General features: G+C 42.2%; 3 protein-coding genes across 19 annotated transcripts in view; 1 reads left to right on the plus strand and 2 right to left on the minus strand.

Annotated features, from left to right (window-relative positions):
- Positions 1 to 5,705, minus strand: part of rims2a (regulating synaptic membrane exocytosis 2a) — a 158,636-nt gene extending 152,931 nt beyond the window's left edge. For 6 of the 17 annotated variants that reach the window (XM_085290800.1, XM_085290791.1, XM_085290797.1 and 3 more), the window contains exons 1-2: positions 5,388 to 5,704; positions 4,646 to 4,840 (exon numbers count right to left, since the gene is read on the minus strand). In XM_085290800.1, coding sequence (XP_085146926.1) covers positions 4,646 to 4,824 — 179 coding nt within the window. In that variant the 5' untranslated portion in view covers positions 4,825 to 4,840; positions 5,388 to 5,704. Of the gene's footprint in view, positions 1 to 4,645; positions 4,841 to 5,387 lie in introns of all 17 variants that reach the window. The other 11 variants (XM_085290795.1, XM_085290793.1, XM_085290792.1 and 8 more) reach the window with 4 other exon arrangements.
- Positions 5,706 to 6,583: 878 nt separating this feature from the next.
- Positions 6,584 to 18,410, minus strand: dcaf13 (ddb1 and cul4 associated factor 13). Its single transcript, XM_085290813.1, has 11 exons — positions 18,196 to 18,410; positions 17,681 to 17,880; positions 17,495 to 17,602; positions 17,319 to 17,408; positions 17,073 to 17,228; positions 16,839 to 16,916; positions 16,646 to 16,728; positions 16,374 to 16,538; positions 13,677 to 13,812; positions 7,951 to 8,114; positions 6,584 to 7,448 (listed from the first exon to the last, which is right to left on the minus strand). Exons 1-11 carry the CDS (start codon positions 18,263 to 18,265, stop codon positions 7,361 to 7,363), a joined length of 1,338 nt encoding a protein of 445 aa, XP_085146939.1. The 5' UTR covers positions 18,266 to 18,410; the 3' UTR covers positions 6,584 to 7,360.
- A 508-nt stretch (positions 18,411 to 18,918) lies between these two features.
- Positions 18,919 to 23,892, plus strand: LOC146563608 (solute carrier family 25 member 32-like). Its single transcript, XM_085290816.1, has 7 exons — positions 18,919 to 19,376; positions 19,533 to 19,683; positions 20,053 to 20,138; positions 20,834 to 20,988; positions 22,597 to 22,710; positions 22,894 to 23,039; positions 23,157 to 23,892. Exons 1-7 carry the CDS (start codon positions 19,172 to 19,174, stop codon positions 23,281 to 23,283), a joined length of 984 nt encoding a protein of 327 aa, XP_085146942.1. The 5' UTR covers positions 18,919 to 19,171; the 3' UTR covers positions 23,284 to 23,892.
- Positions 23,893 to 23,906: the final 14 nt, after the last annotated feature.

The following is a 23,906-nucleotide window of genomic DNA, read 5'->3' on the forward strand; positions in this document are numbered from 1 at the left end:
AGCGATGGGGGATGGGAGACTCATGACAGAATCTGCTCTCTGCATGGGAAGGCGAGTAAGCATGGGTGAGTGAGCTAAGGGGGACTAGAGAGACAGAGAGAGAGAGAGAAACAGAGAGGGAGTGTACTGTAAACTGTCCAGTGGGAAGCTTATCAGCATTGCCTCATCTTATTTCACAATAATACGACTCTTTTTTTTTTTTTTAATTTGTCAAATTGAAATTTGCTTTATTGGAATTCATTAATTTACCATCAACATTACATAGATACAGATTTACAGTTTACATTACTGGCTTTTTCTCATCCTATAATATGATAGCTGTCATTTTCTCCCCTCGTATATTTTTGCAAGATTCTGTTCTACATTTAAATTTTGTTTCGCAGACATTACAAGCTTTAATATTTTGCTTGGATTCAGATCACTACTGCTGCCAACATAATCTAGCACGTGGTATTATTTGTTCAATGAAAAAGTATTAAGTTGTAGAGTAGAACAAGAATTTTAGAGGCTTAGACCTCTGTATGATGTGTGTGAGTACAGTACTCCACAACTGCTGCAGCCTCAGGAGGCCTGAGATCCTATAGCCTCCAGGGACACAGGGCCTCTGAGTAACTCTGACCCCAGCTGGTATGTTGAGCTCTCTGGCACAATCAGATAAATGACCAGGATCCAGGGCTGGGGTAGGGGGCGGAAGTTTTTGAGTGTGCATGTATGTCAGGGGTAGGGGAGGTAAGAGCAAGGGAAGAGTTAACGGAAAATGGGACGTGATCAATCAAAGCTAATTTTAGGCCAATGCGCTTCATGTGGAACACCAGCCATCATAGCTGTTGACAGGCATGCTAACCAGAAGTGTAATCTGTGTTTTTAGGCGACTCGTCGTAAAGAGAAGTGAAAAGGAACTGATGAACAGTTTACCCATCACGGAGGGCTGTAGTCAGCCTGTGAAAGTAATGTGTGTAATGTGCTCTTTGTCTCTGGAGAGAGTTTTCCAGCGTCTGTGATGATGTCATTAGGATTACCCTGCTTGGGTTTTGAGACTAGAAATGGAAAATCAACATTACAAACTGAGGACTTGAAATCAGTGACCTTTTATTGTATATGGTGGGTTTATGGCAGAAGGATACAATCAAGCTGCATTCGAGGAACTGTAGGATACAGTTGTTTGAGATCTTAACCCACATTAGAGGCTAACAGTTAGGATACCCCTGCATTTTTGGATATCCTTTTCTTACAATACTAGTCTTGTGAGTTAATGAAAGTGCAATATTACAATGGTGGCTTATTTTGTTTTTTTATTTCACAGCAAATTCACTGACATTGTTTTCACATATGATTTTCTTTCTGCTTGGAATTGTTGCATTCCATGTTTACATAAAAACACTAAAAGCTTTAGTGATTATATTTATGCTATGATACATGATGCTTAAATTTCTAGTGTGGGGGTCTTTTTAGATAAAATGAAAATTAAAAAAATAACCTTAATATAGAAAAAAAGGTATTCCCAAATACAGAAAATAGGTCATACTTTGTTGTGTGCGATTAAATTCAGGGGGGGAGCCCAAATAGATGGCAGAGCAGCAGACACCTCACAGCCCCGGAATAGCTGCATCTCAGTGGGAGTCCCTCCTTCAAGGCAGACAGTATAATTAGCACTGTCAAAGGCGATCCCTGAACAAATGGCACAGTACCCCCTGATCCACGGGGTGAACACGGTCGCAAAGAAGAGGACAAAGTGGCATATTTACTGGGATGCTACTTATGTGGTGTTTAAAGTGAACAGACAATTAAATAGGACAGCGCTTGCTGATGTCACTGATAGGTAGGTGGGGTGAGACTTGTGCCACTGAAGTTATTCAAACAGTTATTCTTCCCACACTCTAGCATGCAGGCCTAGAGGACTAGAAAAGAGGGAGAAAAAAGAAGTGGAGCTACAGGCATTCTGTGGGTAACCCATCATAGGCAGCTGATACCTTGCTGTAAGAAACAGAGTGTCTACATGAGTGGGGGTCCCATAGCCATCATTACTGTACTGCTCAGGGGCTCACTGAACCATGGAAAGCTAGGATAGTTGATAGCTCCAGAGGATTCTCCATAATGGAACAAATGGCCCTGGAGATATGCTTAATTGTCTTTTATAGGTAGACATGTTAGAATTATGCACTGAAATATAATTTAAAGGCTACAACTTTGATGAGCCTCTGGGGAAAGAAAATAAGCTACAGATACGTATGCCGCTGCCTTATACACTTTTCACTGGGGCAGCACATTTTCAGCACACGCACACACCGTGGCACCTCCAGTGAGATGACAGCAAGTTGGCAGGCCCTGCAGCTGGAGGCTTCTCTCTCTTTCTCTCTTCTATCCATCCCTCCATCCTCGCAGGATTCCCTCTGTAATATTACACACTTCAATGTTCAAGCTGCCACTTTCCAGAAAAGCTATCAGAGCTGCTGTGGGATCAGACCAGGACTGCAACAGCAGAAATGCGTGAACCACACAGGCAGGGCTAGATGTTGTTGCGGTGTGGAGGTGTTTGTTTCCAACACTGCTGGAAATGCTACGAACCATCCAATGACAAGTTAATCCGCTGCGGTTGTACCTACGCCAGGGCTGAGCATATTAATGCTACTCCGGGATATGTTCTGCTTGTGTGATTCATAGGTAAAGAAAGTGGGGATCTACTGTTTTGATGAATCAGGATGAGTCACCACATATGTATAGAGAGGCATTCTAAAACTGAGCCAATATCCTGTTGCACGAAAGGAAACTTTACTATCAGGCCACAGAGGAGTCAGACGGTCAAATCAGAGTCTCAATAGATAGCAAAACAGTGCCAGCCACCCTTCAGTGTAAAATCCACCTCTTTTGCCACATGTAATTCAGTACATGATGTAACTCCCCCCCCCCCCCACCTGCACACACACACACACACACACACACACACACACACACACACACACACACACACACACACACACAAACACACAGTAACCAAGGCATGAAAGGGGAAAACCAAAAAGAAAACACAGAGTGCTTCTTATGCAAAGCGACTCAAACAAAGGCCTCTTTGACCTCCCAACATCTGGTGTCCATTCAGCCTGTGTGGCGTGCATCAAGTTACCCAACATTATGGTGAGACAGCCAGTCACGCCTGTCGCAAAGAACAGCCTCTTCTGCCCATGCTCAGTCATGACAAGGCTTTGACATCACTGTCAGACTAAGAGTGACTAAAGCTGACAATCTCCCTTTACCTCCGGAGAAAGAGAAATAGGAAAAACATGCCGCTGTTGGGGAGTAAGGGAGGATGAGGGGAGACAGTGAAAGGGGAGGAAAGGCAGAAAAAGCCTGGATGAATCACCCAGCACGCACCGCAGCGGCTGAGGTAGCCGTGTCTTGGAGTACATGAGTCATGTTCATCATGCAGCAGCACTGGGCAGGGATTGCACAACTTTCTCTCCATTAGGAATGTTGCAAATATTTACCCTTTGATGGGAAAAAACAATAGCTCTAATCCTTCTAAAGAGCTCCCAGTGATAGTGCCACACATCCCTCACACTGAAGTCACTGGCACCTGCTGAGAGGATGGATGGAACACCAGTCAGCCTGCTGCAGCTCTCAGGCACAACCCACCCCAAAACAAAACAAAACAAAAAAACATTTGACACCTAAACTGCAATCGGATATTTATGCTGCATTCTAATACAATAGTAAAAACCATGCAGCACCAAAAGTGTGTGCAGCTCTTCATTGAAGAAAAAGATAAACCCCAAGAAAATCAACAGGATGGAAACATTTAAGGCCCACATTTATAACCCTCTCTCTTAAAAATCCAAACGGGTTCAAAGCCATTTTTTTAATTAACAGTCCATCAGTAGAGTGTGTTGTTTCTTTATAACAGGTCAAGACGAGTGGGGGTAATATCCCACCATAAACGAGATTTATGGCTCAGGCGGTGATAGTTTTAGAGCCATGATGGCGGAAATACTCCGGTCCACCTTAAAAAAAAAAAGGGGGAAAAAAAGCTAAAACCCTACAGTGGACAGCGCCGTGGTGCTGAAACAGCTCCGAGCGACATCTGTACACAAGAGGAGCGGGAGGGGGGGTACTTTAACGTTGAAATCACACACACACACACACACACACCAGCGTGCGCCATTGCCACAAAGGACACCTTAAATGATCTTTCCAGTGTCATATTGTGTAATCTCGATGACGTTCGTGGGGAAAGGTTAAGCTATTTGGCGTGCTTTTTACGTGAAAATGGCGGGCGCCGCTGCTAAAACCCAACCCATTACAGCTATAGCCACAGCCACAACAAAGTGGTAGGAAAGCGCCTGAAATTCATGTTGCACTACAGCACTGATGCCAAGCTGGTAGAATAATATAGGAAAGGCTCTAAAAGGGGGGGAGTCAAGAAGCGTCAGCCAGGCAAAGGGGACCTTGTAATAATCACTCCGGTAGCCTACTATCCGCTAGTGGTCGACAGCAAAAAGTTCTAGCTTGGAAGTCAAGAGTCAACACGGCCACCAGTATCTCAGAGATATGTACACACGCTGTGTCTAATGACAATCCACCAACACACAAGGTTTATTCACCAAACAGCACCGACACCGCCTGTTAACACCCTCTCTTTCTCTCCGCTTACTTTAGCATAGACTGCTCCTTCGCTTCCTCCTTCTTCTGTCGGTCCATGACGCCGAGGATGATCTTCCTCTCCTCCTCGGTGAGGTGGCTGAGGTCCGGCATCTCCGGCATGGCGCCGGCCGCTGAGGGAGTAGCAGCAGCAGGGCCAGGGCCGCCCCGGGGCCCGTGTGGAGCAGACATCTTTTACACACAGTGGCTAAAAAACGAGAAAGTCACCGTCAACCAGCAGCATCGTGGCCGCTATTATTTATTTATTTACCGTTCTTTTCTTAGTGTTAAAGCCGCTAAATGTTCGGTTTGGTTTGGTGTGGTTTGCAGAAGGCACCGCGGCTTACCGACAGCATGACATCTTGGTTAGCGGTATCATGAACATTATTATCATTATTATTATTATTACTGTTGTTATCATTATTATTATTATTACAGCGTGCTGTGCGAATAGGCGTCAAAATAGGAACTACAGGCTTCATCCCCAGCTAGTGCAATGCTCGCGGTGAACCTATCAAATACGCTGCAGCTGACCGAGCTGGGAATATTCAAGCCAATTTTACACGCCAGCATTTGAGAGCGAGTTAAAGATTAGAAAGAAGCAGATGCCCTTAAAAGAAACAAGAGTGCACAGGCTGTAGGCTACAACCTTCAGGTATTCCAACCACAAGCTTCCATCCATCCAGGGATTAAAAAAGTAGAAAAATAAACAGGTTTAGGAAGAAGAAAAAAAGAAAAAGAATGACAGCTCTTGCCTTTTATTTTGCAGTCATGTTAAATCCTGTCTAACCCATCGTTGCCATCCCTTAGAGGGGTTTCACTCGCATGTTGGAATAAAAGATGCCCGGTCCGTCCTTATTTGTCTGCCTCTGGGGGTCCTTAACCCTCCTCCGTCACTCTGCTTAGCTCGCCTTCCTCCAGGTTAGTAATTCTTGGAGATTTCTTTAATGCACAAAAACGGATGCAATTAGAGAGGGGGGGAGTACTGTGTATGAGTGTGTGTGTGAGAGAGAGTGTGTGTGTGTGTGTGTGTGAGAGAGAGAGAGAGGTGGAAGAAGAGGCGGAGCAATGGAAACACGTAGAAGAATAAAGCCGAGAGGACGCGCTGGATGTTCATTGACAGCAGGCTGACAGCGGCCGCTAAAACGCGGAGTGGAAGAGCGGCGCGCAGCTGGAGCACCGCTGGAAACGGGATGAGCATCATCATGCATATTTCATAACCAGATGATGAGCGCCGTGAGAGTGTGGGTGGGGGTGTAAAGTGGGAAGGTGAATGGGGAAAATGACCTGCGACGATGATCGTAACCGCTGCAGGTGTGGCAGCGGCGGTTCCGCTTTCATGCACCATTTGCGGCACACGCCGGCTTTGATGCCAGATCACGTGAGAGATTCTGAGGGACACGCGCAAGAAAACTGAGGCAGAGCGGCTACACAAGGCTGGTGCACTGCACAGTGGAAACAGGAATATTAATATCAACATTATAGCTGCTGGTTCCATGTATGCTAAATAGACACCTTTAGGGATTTAAAGGAGTTCGTTTCAAGTGTTTTGTGACGTGAGCCATTTCGAATAAAAGTTGGTTGCAGGCATATTTTTAAATGACATTAAACTCATTATACGATCAAAGCAGTTCCACACACCTCTATCTAGGAGTGTCTGTACCACCACTCCCTGCAAGGCCTTTCTTATCTGGGTGACTTTTATCCTATTGGACATTTCTCAGGTCTGACCCCACAACTATACATTCCTCTTCCTGACCTCTATCACTGTTCCAAAGACAGTCTCCCTCTACCACTTGTTTGTAGGATTTGAAGGACAACATTAAGAGGACAGAGGCTCTACCTAATAAGGGCTCTAAAGTCAATTACCACAAGCGGCTTGATCTGCCATAATAAGCCAAAATAAGAGTGAACTTCTTGAGTTGGATTTGTGAATGACTGAGCTCATAGATTCTTCCAAAGTACAAATAATGACGTTTATTATTATAAATACACATCAAAAAAAACCTGTGTGGATCCATTTGCATATTACATTGAACAGCTCAGAAGCTGATTTGTGGAATTCCAAACATGAAAAAAATACTTCCTTGCACTTTTTTGGTTGTAAGAATTTTGTATTAAACCCGAGGATTTAATCTGCCCAGTTAAAAGCCTTAAATGGAAAGAAATCTACCACTTATTTATGATTTAGGCTTTAAAAGAAATATTCACGGGATCAATTTACAGTTGCAATTTTTTGAGACTTATGGAAATCCATCAATTTCATTTTGAAGACAACATCCAAAGGTAGGTAGTTACCTATATTATGTGGGCTACATTGGTCGGAAATGGACAGAATTCAGAGTAAATATCTTTGTTTTGTGACTTTGTGATGAAAGCCATCTCTGGTAGTCTGAAAATGAAATTAACACATTTTGTTACATTTTATTCACAGAAAATGACGCATCCATTTATCATGCATCACGCTGAACATCAGTGGTTCCAAGCATGATGCATCTTAACTTTTTATAATTGTCAAGGTGGCTCCTGGGTTGAGAAACGCAAACTTGCACAAAGCAAAGTGTGAAACAGAACCAAACCTAACCGAGTATACTTGGTCTGAATGCATTTTATAGTCTGTGTCCTTTTCCTTTCCACAACAGTCAAGTTCAATCTTCTTCAGAAATCTGAAAAAATATCCATATAGATGAAATCTCAGTCTCTAGTTCTTCTCTCCTTCAGCTTTGGCCTACTTCACCACAGTGACGACATGCTTCTCCTTCTCAGACACCACGGGAACGCTTCCTGGTTTGCTGTGTTTGCGAACATTCCTCTCCCTGAAAAATAACACAAGGAATCATGAATGTGAAATGAAGCTTTCTGGTGAGAATATTCAAGGAAGGATGGAGGGACGGGGAAGGGAGAGAACAGCAAACAGTGAGGATGGTGACTGAATATGAGACTGTTGACCTAACACCTACGTCACAGACAACACTGATGCACTCTGAAAATAATGCATAAAGGACAGATAGTTAATCATTCACAGTTCAAACACATGTCTGACGTATCATAATACTCCTGGTAATTAAGGGGGGGGAAAAAGAAGCTATGAATCACTGGACGGCAGTGCAAACTAGGACAATCAATCCAGCATATAAATGAGTATTTAATGCCAACTGAGACCATGTCATAGAGGGCAGTCCCATCTGTGGTATTTTCCATCAGGCTGGTGTGACTGCTTTAGGTCAGACATTTCCTGACATCATGGATAAAGAGTGACTTTAATGTGGCTCCTATAACAAAATCAGTTTCTGTGTTATGTAGAAAATGAACGCGTACTTTCTACGACGAGCCTCCTTCATAACCCTCAGCTCCTTGGTCTGGTGGTAGATGGTCTTTGGTAGATGTCGGTGGCGAGCGATGCGCCTGATTTGTGGGTGGTGCTGGAACTTCTCTTTTAGTTTCTGACTGTAGTTGGCAGCCTCTCTCTCCCTGGGGGCCAGCTATATCACACCAGAGAGGAAGAAGTTATTACATAAAACAAATTTTAAAAACGATGGAAAAATTAAGAGAGGAGATGAGTGAGAGATCAAAGAAGGCAAAGAGAGAAGACGACAATTAGGAGAAAATGTATACTGGGGTCATTGTTGACCCTGGAAGCCAAATTCCGCAAGTTAAATTTGGTTGCCCTTCTGCAGCTTTCACACTGCGTGACCACCAGCAGCTCAGGTCTGCTTCGTTGTCATGGAGCTATAAAACAATCCATCCTCAGACCAGTCAAAAGACTTCCTATTTCCGTTTGATTTAAAACATGGCGTTCAAGTTATTGCAGAACTGGGCCCTGTACTATGAAGCAAGCCCAGCATATCCAGGGTAGGGCTGTTTGATATAACGATATATATCGGATAACGATATAAAAACATCCATCGTTTCATTTTACGCTATCGTTTGTTTCGTGGTGTCGCAAAATAAACTGTTCACGGCAATATTTTTTCATTGTTTTAATGGTCACTGTAGTGGCTATATTAATTTCTTAAAGTTCTCTCTTTCTCTTATATTTAATATAACCACACTATGGACAGACAAGCGCCTGTTTCTATGCGTTGTCGCTAGCAGCAACGACGGTAAAACCATCGCGTGTCCACTTGTTTATTTTCCACATAAACCTTTCACAATAAAGCTCATGATCCTGTTGAGACTTCTCAAAATAAACTGAATCACGTGAAAAGGTATGCAGAGTATTTACAGATGAGAAGCAAAAAAGAGCCGCCAGGTGCTAAAAAAATAAACCTTAAACGTTAGAACAGGCGCTTGTCCGCAGCACGCCGTGTAATAAATACTCAAAGAAATGGCGGCCGTTACAACTTATGTCTAAAAATGTATGGTTTAATGCATTGGTTAAAACACTTGACTCCAGGTACACGACGCCCAGCTTGAAACACTTCAGCTGCCCGAGATTCACAGAATTTACAGAAAATGTTAAATTTTTGTGATTTATATCGTCATTGGGACGATAGATGTTTTATATCGGGATATGAGATTTTGGTCATATCGCACAGCCCTAATCCAGGGTATATTTCTATTATCTGGATCCACTTACCCCAACGTCGGCAATCAGGATAAGTAACACACACACGCACGCACACAAACCCTTGTTCTCATCTAACTCTGAGAAAGAAAGTAAATATAATTACATAAATATCTCCTCTGAGACAGTCATGATGTGCAATTAAATACAGGTTTTTTTCAGTGAATACTGGTGGTGACTTCTTTCAGCCACAAACAGGAACGTGCTCAGTGGACTTGTTAAATTGCTATTCTAACAGTGCTTGTTTAGAGCGGCAGTTACGGTATGTTGTCTAATGTTATAAAATGTTGGACAATACACTAAGCAGTAACTTCTTTTTGACAACATGTTCACTCAAAACTGAATCAATGTCTGTTAAAAAGTAAAAAAAAAAAAAAAAAAAAAAAAAAAAAAAGCCGGTGGCTCATAAAAACCACTGGCTAGCTGAGCATGTACTGGCTGGAGCTGCTCCCTTAAAAGGCTTTTATTCTAATTAAAAGCAATGATTTGTCTCAGATTCAATTTGCTAGAGAAGAGCTGCTGATGCTGATCCTGTTGTACTAGACTAATTCCCCTGGATACAAATACTAAACACTGATTGTATAATCAACAGGAAATTCAAAATATGAGACAGTACACAATTATTCATTTCATAGGTTTTGGTTTGGAGGGATCATACATACCGGTAGCAAGGCTCTTATGAGCCAAACCAAAGTTTCTAACCGGTTACAGTGTGGTGTGAAAACAAAGCATGACACGCTACAGTTGGGGAAGTGGGGGGTATGACGCTTGAGATGAGCGAGTGTAACATAGGGACAGCTGCTCCCAGAGAAAACCTGCACAGGGACAGTGTGACAGTGACTGTTGGCAAAACAGATGAATCTATTTAGTCATTTAGTCATCCTGTCAACCCAAAGTCGAGGGGCCTGCACTACATGGTGTCAGTATTAACTGTAATCCTGCTGAGGCTCTGAAAACTTAAGCTATACACACCCAACCCTCTGCAGAAACCGCCACCACAATAAACCTTCCACTGCTATTAAAACTAAACTCACACACACGCCCATTCAGCTATCTTAGTGAGGACCTTTATTGAAATAATGGTTTCCCTAGCCCCTTACCCTAACCCAGACCTTCCCAAAGTGTGGGGCCCGCCCCCTGGGGGGGCAAAGCCATTGCAAGGGGGGTGCGGAATGAAAAGGAGGAGAGAAAAAAACGCTTGGACACTGCTAGCACGGGGCGCCCACAGAAACGCAAAGCAGGAGATGAAGCATAGCTGAATATGTTTCCAAACCAACTTCATTCTAAGCCAAAGACTAGAAAATATGGTGAAGCATATCTTCCCTTTGGCTTCACCTGCACAAGTGCTGAGGTAGGTCTCCCCTGCAGAATTGGTTTTCCCTGCATCGAGAGAAGCGCTGGGCTGTTCAAATCACGGACAAACAATATCCCACAGTTGTTTATGTTTTTAAACCCGTTTTGCACAGAGAGGCATTGCTTAAAAAAATGTATTGATAGCAATGAAAAAAACCAAAAAAACTGCACGTAAAATAATCACATCGTGACGCCTCTGCCTTTGTAAATGGAGGGACAGTAACTGCGTGTGTATATGTTAGTGTGTAAAACCTGAAGATAGTCAGATTAACAGTATTTTGTCTCTACCTGCCATTCTGCAATTCATCTCATGTAAACAATAACGTGGCGCACAGCGTGACGTGAAAAAGGCACATACCTTTGACGTTGCGTGACCAACTCTGTATTCCTCGTCCACACGTAAACGGAAAAAAGGAGTTTGAAAAAAATCTCAGTTTTCGGTGATTCGTAACGTCGTTTACGTGTGGACGAAACAGCTGCGTTTTCAAAAATACCCGTGTAGGTGTGGACGTAGCGTAAAAGAGTTAGTATTTTATTACTACCTGTAATTTATTGCAGATTACTTGTATTTGCTTAATTGTTTACTAAATGTTTGAGGTGTGAAATAAACCGCAATGGAGCAAAATATGGGTGTGTGTGGTTGGAGGATGTGTTTGTGCGTGTGCGTGCGTGCGTGCACGTGCGAGAGGGGGGGGGGCGAACATTTTTCTTGTAAAACAAGGGGGGCCCAGCAAAAAAAGTTTGGGAACCACTGCCCTAACCATTAAAAATGAATTCACACCCCACTTAATCTTTTCTTTTTTTTAATTTGTTTTTAACCTTACACTAGACTATAATTTACAAAATGAGCCACGTTTTGTAGCAAGTCCTAAAACTGTCAGCTGACTCATTTGGAAAGTGTTTAGTGAGACCACTGCTTCTCATAACTTAAGCGGGATCACTTTCCCCACAGACTTCTATACAACTGGATTTCCTTTTGCAACCACCTAAGCTGGCCTCCTACTGGTGTCTAGAGAGAATGCACATCCAGACTGCCAAAGAGGCTTATAACCAAATTGAGAGTTTCATTATGTCCGTGCTTTCATTGTGAGGTAAAAGTAAAAAAGAAAAAAACTAGCAATGTGAGAAATATTCCACTACGAAACAGCTCTACACTTTGACTCTATGAGTCAACCGTCACACACAGATCCAGACTAGTCACTGAATATAACGTTTTGTCGTCTTCTTGGGACACCTACTTCACAGCCTGTCTCCCTGACATGCCCGGTTATATGGAACTTGGCCTTCAACTTGGAAATGGTATTAGGGCTCACTCTAGTAATTCTGAAACTTGGTTTTGTAGAACATCAGCTTGAAGTTGCTCTATGGCACAGATCGAGATCAGTCACATGTGGCATGCTTGGAACACACACCAAGTGACGGCTGTAGCAGGGTCCTTGCTCACAGTTGCTGCTAATCAGGGACTTGACCGTCATCACCAACCAGCTCAACCAACTGATGCCTTTTTCCTTACAAACGTGTAACTATTAAGAGGAGAAACTTTCCAACAGTATAAGCTTTATTACCAAGATGCACAGTTACAACAAAGAAGTCATCGACCAAATGCAAATTTTCTTACTTTTTGTGCAAAGTTTATACATTTTTAGCAGTCTGTGTTACCTTCAATCCAAACTCCACAGACAGGCTGTGGATACCTGTGTGTATTTGCTTTTGTTCCGTCGGTGTTACCCCAAACCATTTTTAATGTTTCCGACTTATCCATGTGTAACTTCAGTCAGCGTGTATTGTGCTCTGTTCTCTTTTGGTAGTTACACTGTGGCTTAAAGTCTACAGTGTACACACCAACAGCTGTTGCTGCTTTGCCGCTTTCCCTCTTGTCTGACTTATGTTTTATCAAATTCTCCATGTTTCCTAATATCTGCTATCAACTGATTAAGTAGAAGGTTATAACAAGATGCAAAAGACTGAAAGCAAAACCCAACTCATAACAAAGCTACAACGCCTTGTTTCAGACTGTAAACGCCTTAAAAAACATAAAAACTAAATCACAAGCACTATATTTTCATGTTATTGACTCAAAAAGTAACAAAGCATGTGAGCATCAATAATTCAGTTGCGTTGACTCTTAACATCTTTTAGGTCTTGGTCTGAAATACAAAGGGTTAAGCTAGAACTGGAGTAATGTGCAGCATCAGATAGAGAACTCCCCGTCAGTGCAGCGTGCTGTACTGATGGTGACACAGACAAACCTTGAGTCGGCGTTTCAGCATTTCCTGATAATTAAAGACCATCTGAGTACAACTTGAATGTTAATGCTTCATTATTTTCAGAGTGGCCCCCCGCTTTAAGTGATTGGCCGATTTTAAACTGCTGATAGGAGCAGCCCTTGTCTGATCTCTTTAAGTGCAAAGCTTGCAAATAAATCTCCCCTTACACAGTTACAGTAGAAAAAGTGCCAAAAGCAGGCCAGTTTTCCACTCGGAGCCTGCATTAAGAGAATAGGCGAGAGTGAATCCGATTAGTAATGAAAGATGGCTGCTGGAGATGGCACGAGAGAGGCAGCTGATCTTCGTGAGTCAGCCACGACCAGGATTGACAATAGCACAATATAAATGCTGATTTCTGCCATTAAAACCTACATAAAAAAAATTATTGCATTAACGCTCTCTAACAAAGACAGCTGGAGTGGAAATTTGGGAGAATGCTTTGTCGATGATTTGTTAAATAACTGCACAAGCACTGAGTTTTTTTGCCCCCCCCCCCCAGGAGCCCCTGTGCCAACCGGTACATTGTACTTATTGAGAGAGTGACTCTACCCTAAGTCAGCATCCATCAGGGCACTTGGCAACAGTAGTGCCGTAGCTCCTGGCACAGTCACCCACTCTTACACTGCTGAAGGTGGGCGCAGAGCCACAGCGGTGTCGAAGAATCCAGCTAACTCATAAAACAAGTAATAAAGTGAAGGAGAAAGATATAGTGTGTTTGACAGCTGAGGAAAATACAGCTGCCGACTGGCAGGTAGACATCGTGATGAGGAATTACCTGAAAAGTTGCCAAGAAGCAGCAAGTTGCCTTTGATATGAAATCAGTAGGAATAATGGAGAGAAGACGAGGGCAGACTCACCACTCCTAGTTTCTCGGCTGCGTTGGCTTTCCACAGTCGGATATTCATCTCGTCTGAGCCGCTCAGGATGTACTTGTTGTCTGCAGACCACTTTATACAGATGACGTGTTGCATGCGTTTGGTGTGGTACACCTCCCTAAATTTTAATTTTTAAAAGATTGCAAGGGAAACAACAGGAAGCCAGTAATTACTGTACACTGTACACCTAGAGACACTCTTCAAACCACTGATGAAGTGCATTTTATAAGCCAGCCCTCACCAAAACAACTCTTGTATTATGACAGAAGAGGGCTTACAGAAATGTGGTTACACAGCTCAGGTTTGTTGTTGTGGAGCTAGAGGTTTTTTGTGTTTATTTGTTTGTTTTTAAACAGCACCAGGTAATAAACAGGTATCATGATAATGTTTAATATCTGCTTTCTGATTACATAACAGAATTGAGCCTATAAGTAGAGTAATTAGTAACACTTATACTCTATCTGCTTTGATCTCACAAAAAAAGGGGGAAAGTGATGCAAAAATACTATATTTCTACTTGCTGCCTACTTACTAATTGCCACGTAAGCCCTCACCAGCCCATGCTGTGATGCTGTCCGGCTGGCAGCTAATGTAACACTACTACGGCTATTTGTTCTGGAGCTTGACAACAGTACAAACAATACAGCATGTACTATTAAGTCACATAGAAACCAAACAACGGGTTTGTTTTTTTGTGGTTCATTATCAACCAGCAGCCATAATCTGCTACTGTGTTCAACACATGGCCTTTTTCACAGGGTGTGTTTGGAGCATTTTGACATTATCCTAGTAGAAAATTCACAGCTGTTATTATTACACTTGCAATTGATTTAAGTTAATGTTTAACAGATATAATAAATAATATACTCAATATTTAATCAATTCAAGCCATCAGCAAAAACACATTGATTTATTGCTGTTCCTTTTCAAAGACATTCTTCAGCTAAAGCCTTAATAGATCATTAAAGATTAAAATATGAGCCAATTAACATTAGCTGTGTAACAGTTCTAAAACAGACTTAAATTGAGATACGAAGATTGTATAATGTGCAATATGAGTATTGTATTATGATGTTCATAAATTATATCATGGCAGAGAGGAAGAGCCAGTAATTGCTTCATTACTGTAGCACTACCAGCTAGTAGCTTCTGGTATGTTAGCTAGCTTTGTGTAAATATACACAGCTTATCTGAGCTGTTATCCTCATCTTCTCCTGATTTTTGCTAAATAAAGCGAATATTTCTTTGTTGCTGTTCAAACAATGTGTTTAAATGTAAAGGAAGAAGTGACACTGAAAACCTTTTTTAATAAAATGTATAACTGCATGCTAATTAGCCAGAAGCTAATGTTATTTTGCTAAATAGCAAACGGTCAGTAGTTAGCACTACAGACATTACGCTAGAGAGAACTGGGAAGTCAAACCAATGCTGAATTCTGAAATGCTAATAATTGTTTAAATTAAACTTCATTTAAATGAGGCTTCAAAAAAAAAAAAAATCCTGACAGAGTGTTCATAAATGCTTCAACATGGTTTCCATGTGGCGAGTCCTCCTACAGGTACCCGATTAAAGCCATAGACAATATAAAAGGTGGATACAGCTTCTGGTTCTGAAAAGTGAAGCCATCAGGGTCCATTAGCAGTGGTTGCTTAAACACAGGCAGTCTTATGGAAGGGAAAAGGGACCACCCACTTTTTAAAATGCTCCAAATTCCCCATCCTTTTTCTCCAGTCTTATCAGAAAATCCTTATATACAGAGTTTTGACCCTGGAACCAAACTAACTATCTACAAAAGTGAAAAACATTAAAATGTCCTTCACCTTTCTTATAAAATTTAATCCTTTTCCTTTTTGTAGTGTTTATATGGTTAAAAACAGTGATGAATAATAATATTTTTGAATATATTTTGCAGTTTGTGTTGTGTATATAAAGTAATGCAAAGCCCAGTTATAGATCTAGTGCAGTGTTCCTGACCTGACATTCAGTTTTAATCAGACAGACTTGTGGTTGCAACAGGAGCACATACCGTCATTTCAATACTCATTTTACGTCTGCTTTGGATTATTACAATGTTGTGGCTCATAATCAAAAGCCCTATTGAGAATATGAATGGGATTTTTACTTCCTAAACCTCAGTGTTGAGGTTCATAGAAGTCTATGCAAAATCATCGCTCCGACTTTACCTTGGAAAACACTGAGTTTACGCGCTCAGTCACTCGTTTTGGATAATACTGCATAAAACATTAAGTGACTTTTGTAAATTTTGGTCACCAACCAATATGCTCATTGGCTGACACATTTTGATTGACAAAATGGCCTAAAACACCGAAGAGAGCGAAGGTGAAAACATTCATCAATACAGAGCTTCACAAACCAGAAGGCAACATCACGGTTGCTACATCCATTTTTTAGTTGGTCTATAATCAGGCATGGCAGTCTGGTGAGAGCTGCAGTGTTTAAAAGTCATGAAAGTAAAGAATGAAAGGAAATAACATCAGAAGAATTACATATTTTTTTAAGTTATTCCCACTCAAAGGGGGTCAAAAACAAAGCTATGAACCAAACCAAAGGATTTATGCTATAATTTAATTGCACCACAAATTATACAGCATAGTCAGCAACAGTACAATTTTTCCTAACACTTTGCTGGCACCATAAAGTTTGATCAGCATTACTGACCTGCTGTGTCCACCGTCCTTGGCGAAGATTCGGATGGTCTTGTCAAAGCTAGCAGACACAAACTCCTTCCCCGTGGGAGCATAGTCAACATCTAGCACAGCAGACACATGGTCCATGTGTACCGTGATGGGCTTGGCCAGGTACCTCATGTCATATGTGTAGAGGCTGGTGAAAAGGAAAAAAACAAAAAACAGTTTCTATGAGCTGGGGGAAAAAAAAAAAAAAGGACCAGCTAAAATATGATTAAATCAGAGTTTCTTTCCTAGACTCACTTGTAGTCCTCATTTGCACATGTGAAGTAATAGGCTTCCATGGGGTTCCAGCTTAGCGTGTTGCTCCTCATTGTCATGATGACCTTAAGAAGAAAGTAAGAGCAAAAAGTAGCTGATTATCATGCCGCATCCATGTAAATTAACAGGGAGATAAACAGATGCATTCCTGCACAAACTGTAAGGGAAGATTTACCTTTTTAAGTGGTGTAGATTCCCTCATGTCGTAGAGCACTATACTCCTGTCAGAGGCACAGCTTGCAAGAAGTTCAGTCTGTGGAGAGGATAACCCTTGACTTTATTTATCAGCACATGTGTTGGCTTTAAGTCGCAATAAACACCTGTGAGCTTATACGTCCAAGCAACCTTTTTCGTCACATGACTGGAGGGCGGGGCCCATGTATGTGAGATGTAGCACGTGGTATCTTACCTCCACAGGGTTAAAGTGCACAGAGCTGAAGCTGTCTACACCCCAGGTGAAAGAGCGGATCGGGCTGCTCCTCTGCTCATCCCAGATGTCCACCTGCTGGCCGCACGTTGCAAATACAGGATCGTTCTGATGATGATCCAGACCTGTGTACACAGTCTACAAGGGACATTTTTTTTTCATTCATACTTCACTGATACATGAATATGCAATTCTATGCGATGAAACAGCAAAATTATTACAGCATACTTTGCCCAGGATGGTGTTAATTGGCTCCTCTTCTTCTCCGTAGCCTGGTGATTCCATCTTCCATTGTTTGATTGTTTTGTCGTCACCGACCTGTTGCAGAAAAAGAAATCATGTTAGATGTCAGCTAATATGAAGTCAAACAATTCGGAAAAGTCTTCAAAAAGATGATCAGTTACCGTAAAGAAAGAGGTCCCACAGTAACGCACAACCATTCCCCGCACAAAACCTTCATGTGCCTGAAGCGTCCGAACGCACTCGTGTTTGGACAGATTCCACACCTTCACCTGAAGATCAAATCCAAAAGGAGAGTCCTGTCAGTTTGCAAGAATGGCTGAGATAAAAGGAAATGCATCTCTACATACCTCCCCATCACAGGAGCCTGACAGCAGGGTGGAGAGGCTCTTTGCGTGCTTGGCCATACAGTTCACCCCATCTCTGTGACCATCCAGCGAGGCCACGAAAGGCTTGGCAAACACACGCTCCAGCTTGGTGGCGTTCAGAGCTCGAGTGTACTCCCTGCTCACCTCAAACGGATGAAGGGACGGGTCATAGTTTCTGGGGACTAAAAATACACAGCAGTCACTTCTTTATGTGCTCAAAGAAAAGAGCATTTCCATTAATTAAAAAAAAAAAATCCAAGCGTGCAGGTATGTTGCTGCTAACCAAGTCAAGTAACACAGACTGTTTAGGCTCCATAATAAGGAGTTTGGAAATGTGTGAAGCAAAATTTGTAATTCCGAACGTGCTAAATGCAAAGACAGCTTTGCAAAATTAGATTAAAAGCATGACTGTTGTGTCAATAGCTTTAATCAGATGCTAACACTGTAGCTCTTTCGTATGTATGCTGTTAGCTATTTAGCCGAAGAGTTTCACTTACCGCGCTGAATATCCAGTTTGGTCTCCCGGACATAATCATCCGGATTCCTTGCGATGACTTTAACTTTCATTTGGTAGCGGAGGGGCACACGCTTACAGAAAGGGAAAATTATAGCAACAAAAATATTAGCAAGTAGTGAACACACCAGCCATGTGTTGATAGTGAACAGAGTCGGCGATCTCGCGTTGCATTGTGGGATGCCCGGTCCTCCTGGTTGCATCACTCACAAGTAAAGAAACGAGTACTAAAGTTACAACATTTAGAAAGAGAAGGACCGGAAATAGTTTTTTCTTTTGTTTGTTTTCAGCTAAATCAAGGAAAACCAACGCCAACCTTCTGAGAAAGGTTCACGGAGACATCAAGCGACCTTTACCGAAGACACTTGAGAATAAGATATAATAATTAAGGGCAATATTACAAAATTATGAATAAATAATAGATATAGAAAAGCCTGTAAAAGCGCTACTTAAATCATTATTTGAATAACCAAACTGATTATATGTAATTTATGTGGAAAACAGTTTTAATATAGTTAAGTTTTATCAAAAATGTCTCCGAACCATCATACAAAATATGTCGACGTAACTAATCCTAACTTTTGTATTAGTAAAATAAATAAATGAATGAATACAGCATATTTCATGTGTGAATTATTTTTGAAGTATTTAACCGGAAGTACTATTTCAACAACGGGAACTTGTCATTACTTAATAATAACAGCAAGGTCGAGCACTGGGTCTGCGACTTGACTCTTGGAGAGTGCGTTACACCTGTGAGGTACCTCCGGATGTCAGAAACGTGGTGCGTCATTAGCACAGGAGAGATATGAGGACGCTGTTCCGTCCTCGTACTGTATGGAAACTGCAGCAGAGTAAGCGAGGGGTCGCCTCAGTTTTATAGAGAGTTACATTTTGACACGCTGCGTGCTTGCGGTGTTTGCTATCTGGTAGGATCTAGCTAGGTAGCTAAGTTGCCCATGAGCATGAGCTCCGCTCCAAATCACGGTCCCGTTTCAGAGACAGGACTGCCCGGCAAACCCGTGTCCGCTGTCTCGTTCGGCGGACGACTACAGAAGGTCTTTAGCCATGTGAAGGTAGAAAACCTGATCGCGGGACTCAGCGGGGGAGTGGTGTCAACTCTGGTGCTTCATCCTTTGGACCTGGTCAAAATCAGGTTTGCAGGTACGGCATGAAAATATGAACTTTTAAAATCAATTTCCTTAGTGTCTGATGTGTCATGCTGCTATGACTTTACTTGAATCTGCTAAGAAACTACTGCTATGATGTGTTTAATTTGTATCATATGACTTCAAGGTCCGTAATGTCTTTTAAATGCAGTAAGTGATGGACTTGAATTAAGACCGAAGTATAGTGGCATGGTGCACTGCATGAAGAGTGTCTGGCAGCAGGAGGGACTGAGGGGACTCTATCAAGGCGTGACACCCAACGTTTGGGGTGCTGGTGCATCTTGGGGCCTCTACTTCTTCTTGTACGTAAGCTATAAGCTTTAATGAGGACATGAAACGCTACACATGAAAGATAATTTACATCATGGAGCCCTGTTCGCAAAAACTGACGTAGGTGTAACACTTTCTGTGAAGCTAGATCACTTTTGTGCTGTCCCTGGCTGTTACAATGAGTTTTATGTTAAGAAACCGAGGATGTACTGTCCACTTTCACTGTCTGACTCTTTAGCAGTAAGTGGCTGCTTGTTGTTTTGTTAGCTGCACTGAAACTGGAGAATCTAGCTGTTAGCCGTAATGTTCGGGTTTGTACAACACCCTATGAATGAAAAAAGCAGCATGTATGACTTTACAACTGCAAGATGTCTTATTGCCCTTGCCCTGTTCCCTCACAGCTACAACGCAATCAAAGGGTACACAAAGGAAGGTCGTCAGGCTGAACTGAGTGCCACAGAACACCTGGTGTCAGCGGCTGAAGCTGGTTAGTACTACCCGTGTTTGAACGCTGCTGCACTCCCCCACCATATAATCAGCACATGATCAATAACAGCAGCTAGATATGACTGCTACAAGCTGGTAGTAACTGACAGGGAGTTAGTTACTTGTGGTTCAGGGCAGCCTTACATGCTTGTGTGAATGGGGGAAACGAAGGCATTTACAGCCTTCACAAGATTTTCAATGGAAATAAATTGAAGAAGCTGATGACAGGGAGGTTTTATAGCTACCATCAACAGTATAAAAATGAAACCAAAACAGATGTTTTATTGATTTGATCTTGTGATTTTTTTTTTTTTTTTTTCTTTCCCGCCATCAGGCACTTACACCATTCTAATGAGAAGGTTAGAATTATACCTGGGTGGCATTAAAGAGCCTAATGCACAAATGCACTCTGTTGCGCTTCTTGTTCAGTTTGGTGACACGGTGAGCTAATTCCAAACTGTGTTGTGCACAAACAGCTGGGCATTTGTGTGAGATCTCTAGCACAACTTCAAATAGGTCTTTTTTCCTGTACCACTTTAAAGTCAGGAAGTCCTTGGTCCTGTTCGTCAAGTCATAGATATTGAGTTATAGTAAATGACTCTTCACTGAGGGGCCTGTGTGCTAATCATGGGTCTAACAAAGTAATAGAAGTCACGTGTGTTTCCTAGTGACATTTCCTTTCTTGTCCTTGCCTAGGCATCCTCACGCTCACCCTTACCAATCCAATCTGGGTGACCAAGACCCGGTTGGTGCTGCAGTACAGTGCTGACCGAAATGGCAAGCAGTACAAGGGGATGTTTGATGCTTTGGTTAAGATCTACCGCCATGAAGGAGTGTCTGGACTCTACAAGGTGAGACATGAGTGTGTTAGTGTTCCTTATGATGTAAGATTGCATGGTTAGCAAGTTTAAACATTTGGGAGGGGTGGCTTAAACTGGGAGATTTTTCTACACCTGTTAATGCCAGAATGTTTTAGTAGTCTTTATTACTTCCATATATTTATTCTCAACTTTCCTTCTTTAAAATATTATCCCTGTTGAGTAACACTCACAGACATAATTTCCTCGTCCATGCTCCTTTGTGTCTGCCTCGTCCCAGATGGTGAGATTCAGTGTAACAAGTTGATAACCCTCATTTGTGGCAGCTTTTCTGTCATTTGTTTGGTTCAGCTTAAACATGCATACCCACTCATAAAGAAATCACAGGCATCTCAGCTTTGTTACTGAGATGGCACACTAGCAACAATTCCTTAAAGACCTGACAAAAAAAGTAGCCCACTGTGGTTTTCAGACTACCTGTTGGTGTCAGAGGAGAGACTGTGCTGTCGCTCGCTTAGATACCAACATGGTGTGTTTGTGTGTGTGGTGGGGATCATTAGGTTTACCACCAAACATTCAGTGGAGATTAGGACTCATATTTCATATTCAGATTTTGGGAGTAAGTACACTCATTGTTAAAGAAAGAAGGCTCGGCCCTGGTGCAGCTTTTGTTGGTTTGCTGAGTGATGTCCTGGCATGTTTTCTTTTTGAATTATTTAGCTTTTTTCATGTTTCTAAGTGGGGGGACAAATTAATGTGTTCTGAATATCCCATCAGATCTCACTTTTGCTTATTTTGATAGGAATACTGAAGACCTCGTAGGCGCTATTGACTTTAATCACCACTAGAGGGCATCAGCTACCTTTCTAGCTGGAAAAAAACACAACCCATTTATACAGGAGTGGAGGTTTTAAGCAGTATGTCAGCTTCTTCATTAACAATATTGAATTGTAATTTGCTGTCGGAAATGTTATACCTAAAGTTTAAGAGAAAATAGGGCCAAGGGCCCTTAATTTAATTAAGTTCATTTTCATTTATATAACGCTAAATCACAACAACAGTCACTTCAAGGCTCTTAATATTGTAAGGTATAAACCCTACAGTAAAAACCACAACAATCAGATGATCCCCTATAGCAGGGGTCCCCAATCCCAGTCCACGAGGGCCGGTGTCCCCGCAGGTTTTAGATCTCACCCTGGGTCAACACACCTGAATCACATGATTGGTTCATTACCAGGCCTCTGGAGAACTTCAAGACAGTTGAGACGGTAATTTATCCATTTAAATCAGCTGTGATGGATCAAGGACACATCTAAAACCTGCAGGGACACCGGCCCTCGTGGACTGGGATTGGGGACCCCTGCCCTATAGCAACCAGTTGGCGACAGTGGGAAGGAAAAACTCCCCTTAACAGAAACCTCCAGCGGAACCAGGTTCACTAAGGGGAGACAAGACAAAAGACACACTGTGGAAGAGAGCCAGAGATTAATACGAACTAATGATTAAATGCAGAGGGGTGTATAAACACACAGAGAGTAAAGAGATGGGGAGTCACAGATGTGTGGGCTTTTCAGTGGATAAGTCACACTGTGGGAATTTGAGTGTCAAGTCAGACCGACTTACAGAGTATGTCTTTAAAAGGGTTATGTTCCCGGTCTGCTCGGCACGTCTCATGGAGCACTGCAGTTCATGACTTACGAAGAGCTCAAGAGAGACTACAACAAATACAGAAAAGCACATTCAGACGCAAAGCTGGTGAGTCACTAACCATGAGCCACAGACAGGCTGGAAACATTGTTTAATAAAACTCAGCCATAAGGCTTGTAACTTTTGAGTCTAATGAGACAGAGCCCACAGTTGATAACAAGTGACTCATCAGTTTTCCTACACTGCTCTGCTCCCTTCTTCCTCCTTCCATTTATCTGTCTGTGCAAACAGAACCCATTGGAATACATCACAATGGCAGCATTATCCAAAATATTTGCCGTGGCCACAACATACCCATATCAAGTGGTGCGAGCTCGCCTGCAAGACCAGCACAATAGATACAATGGAGTTATTGACGTCGTGAGACGGACATGGAGGTAAGACACCGATCCACTCACAGTGGGACCGAGCGTGCCGGCCCCGTCTCAGGTTCTGAGCACAGTTCGAGTGCCTGTTATGGTTGATGCTTAACATTTTCCCACTTGTCTCCTCAGGAATGAAGGTACCCTTGGTTTCTACAAAGGCATCATCCCCAACTTGATCCGCGTCACCCCAGCCTGTTGCATCACCTTCGTGGTTTACGAGAATGTGTCTCACTTTTTTCTCGGGCAAAATAAATGAGGTTTTAAAAGCAGGGCACGGACTGCCCTGAATGCTGCAAACTCGTGCTGACACGTTGGCGCCGTGCGGAGGAGATGCAGGGGAGGACCGTGTTGATCGACGCCGAGCTGTCGTCGTCCAATACGTGTAAATGTGCTGAAGTGAAAATCACTCATGTGCACTGAAAATAAGTGTTGCCAAATGGAGCAGCAACAGTTTTTTTTCAATACAACTTCCTGACAGTTGGTGAAAAATGGCAGACGCACAATGAAGTTATAGGGAGCATGTCTGTTGCTGTTCACCTTTATGGGGACAATGTTGCTTTAACAGTTTGTTTTTGTTTGTTTTTATTAAATACTGGTAGTGTGAGGGTCTTTTCTAAAGAGGTGGATGAATATTTCATCATGCAGCAGTTTTGTTTACACTTTATGCTTTCTGGCAACAGAGAGATACAGTCTCAACTATAAAACTATGAAAAACTTCATTATAAACATCAAATTCATGATCGGCTCAGGTTCAGATGTTGCAGATGTGTGAGCCTGATGAGTGCTTTTTTTTCCCTGACGTTTTTGTGTCATTGTATCAGCTGTGCTTTATAAGATTTTATTATAAAATCTAAAATGTGCTTTAAATGCAGTCTCATG

Source organism: Mchenga conophoros, linkage group LG11 (assembly GCF_057382185.1).
Source record: "Mchenga conophoros isolate Kocher_MC1m ecotype Shallow Benthic linkage group LG11, M_conophoros_male_GT1.1, whole genome shotgun sequence".
Lineage (NCBI taxonomy): Eukaryota > Metazoa > Chordata > Actinopteri > Cichliformes > Cichlidae > Mchenga > Mchenga conophoros.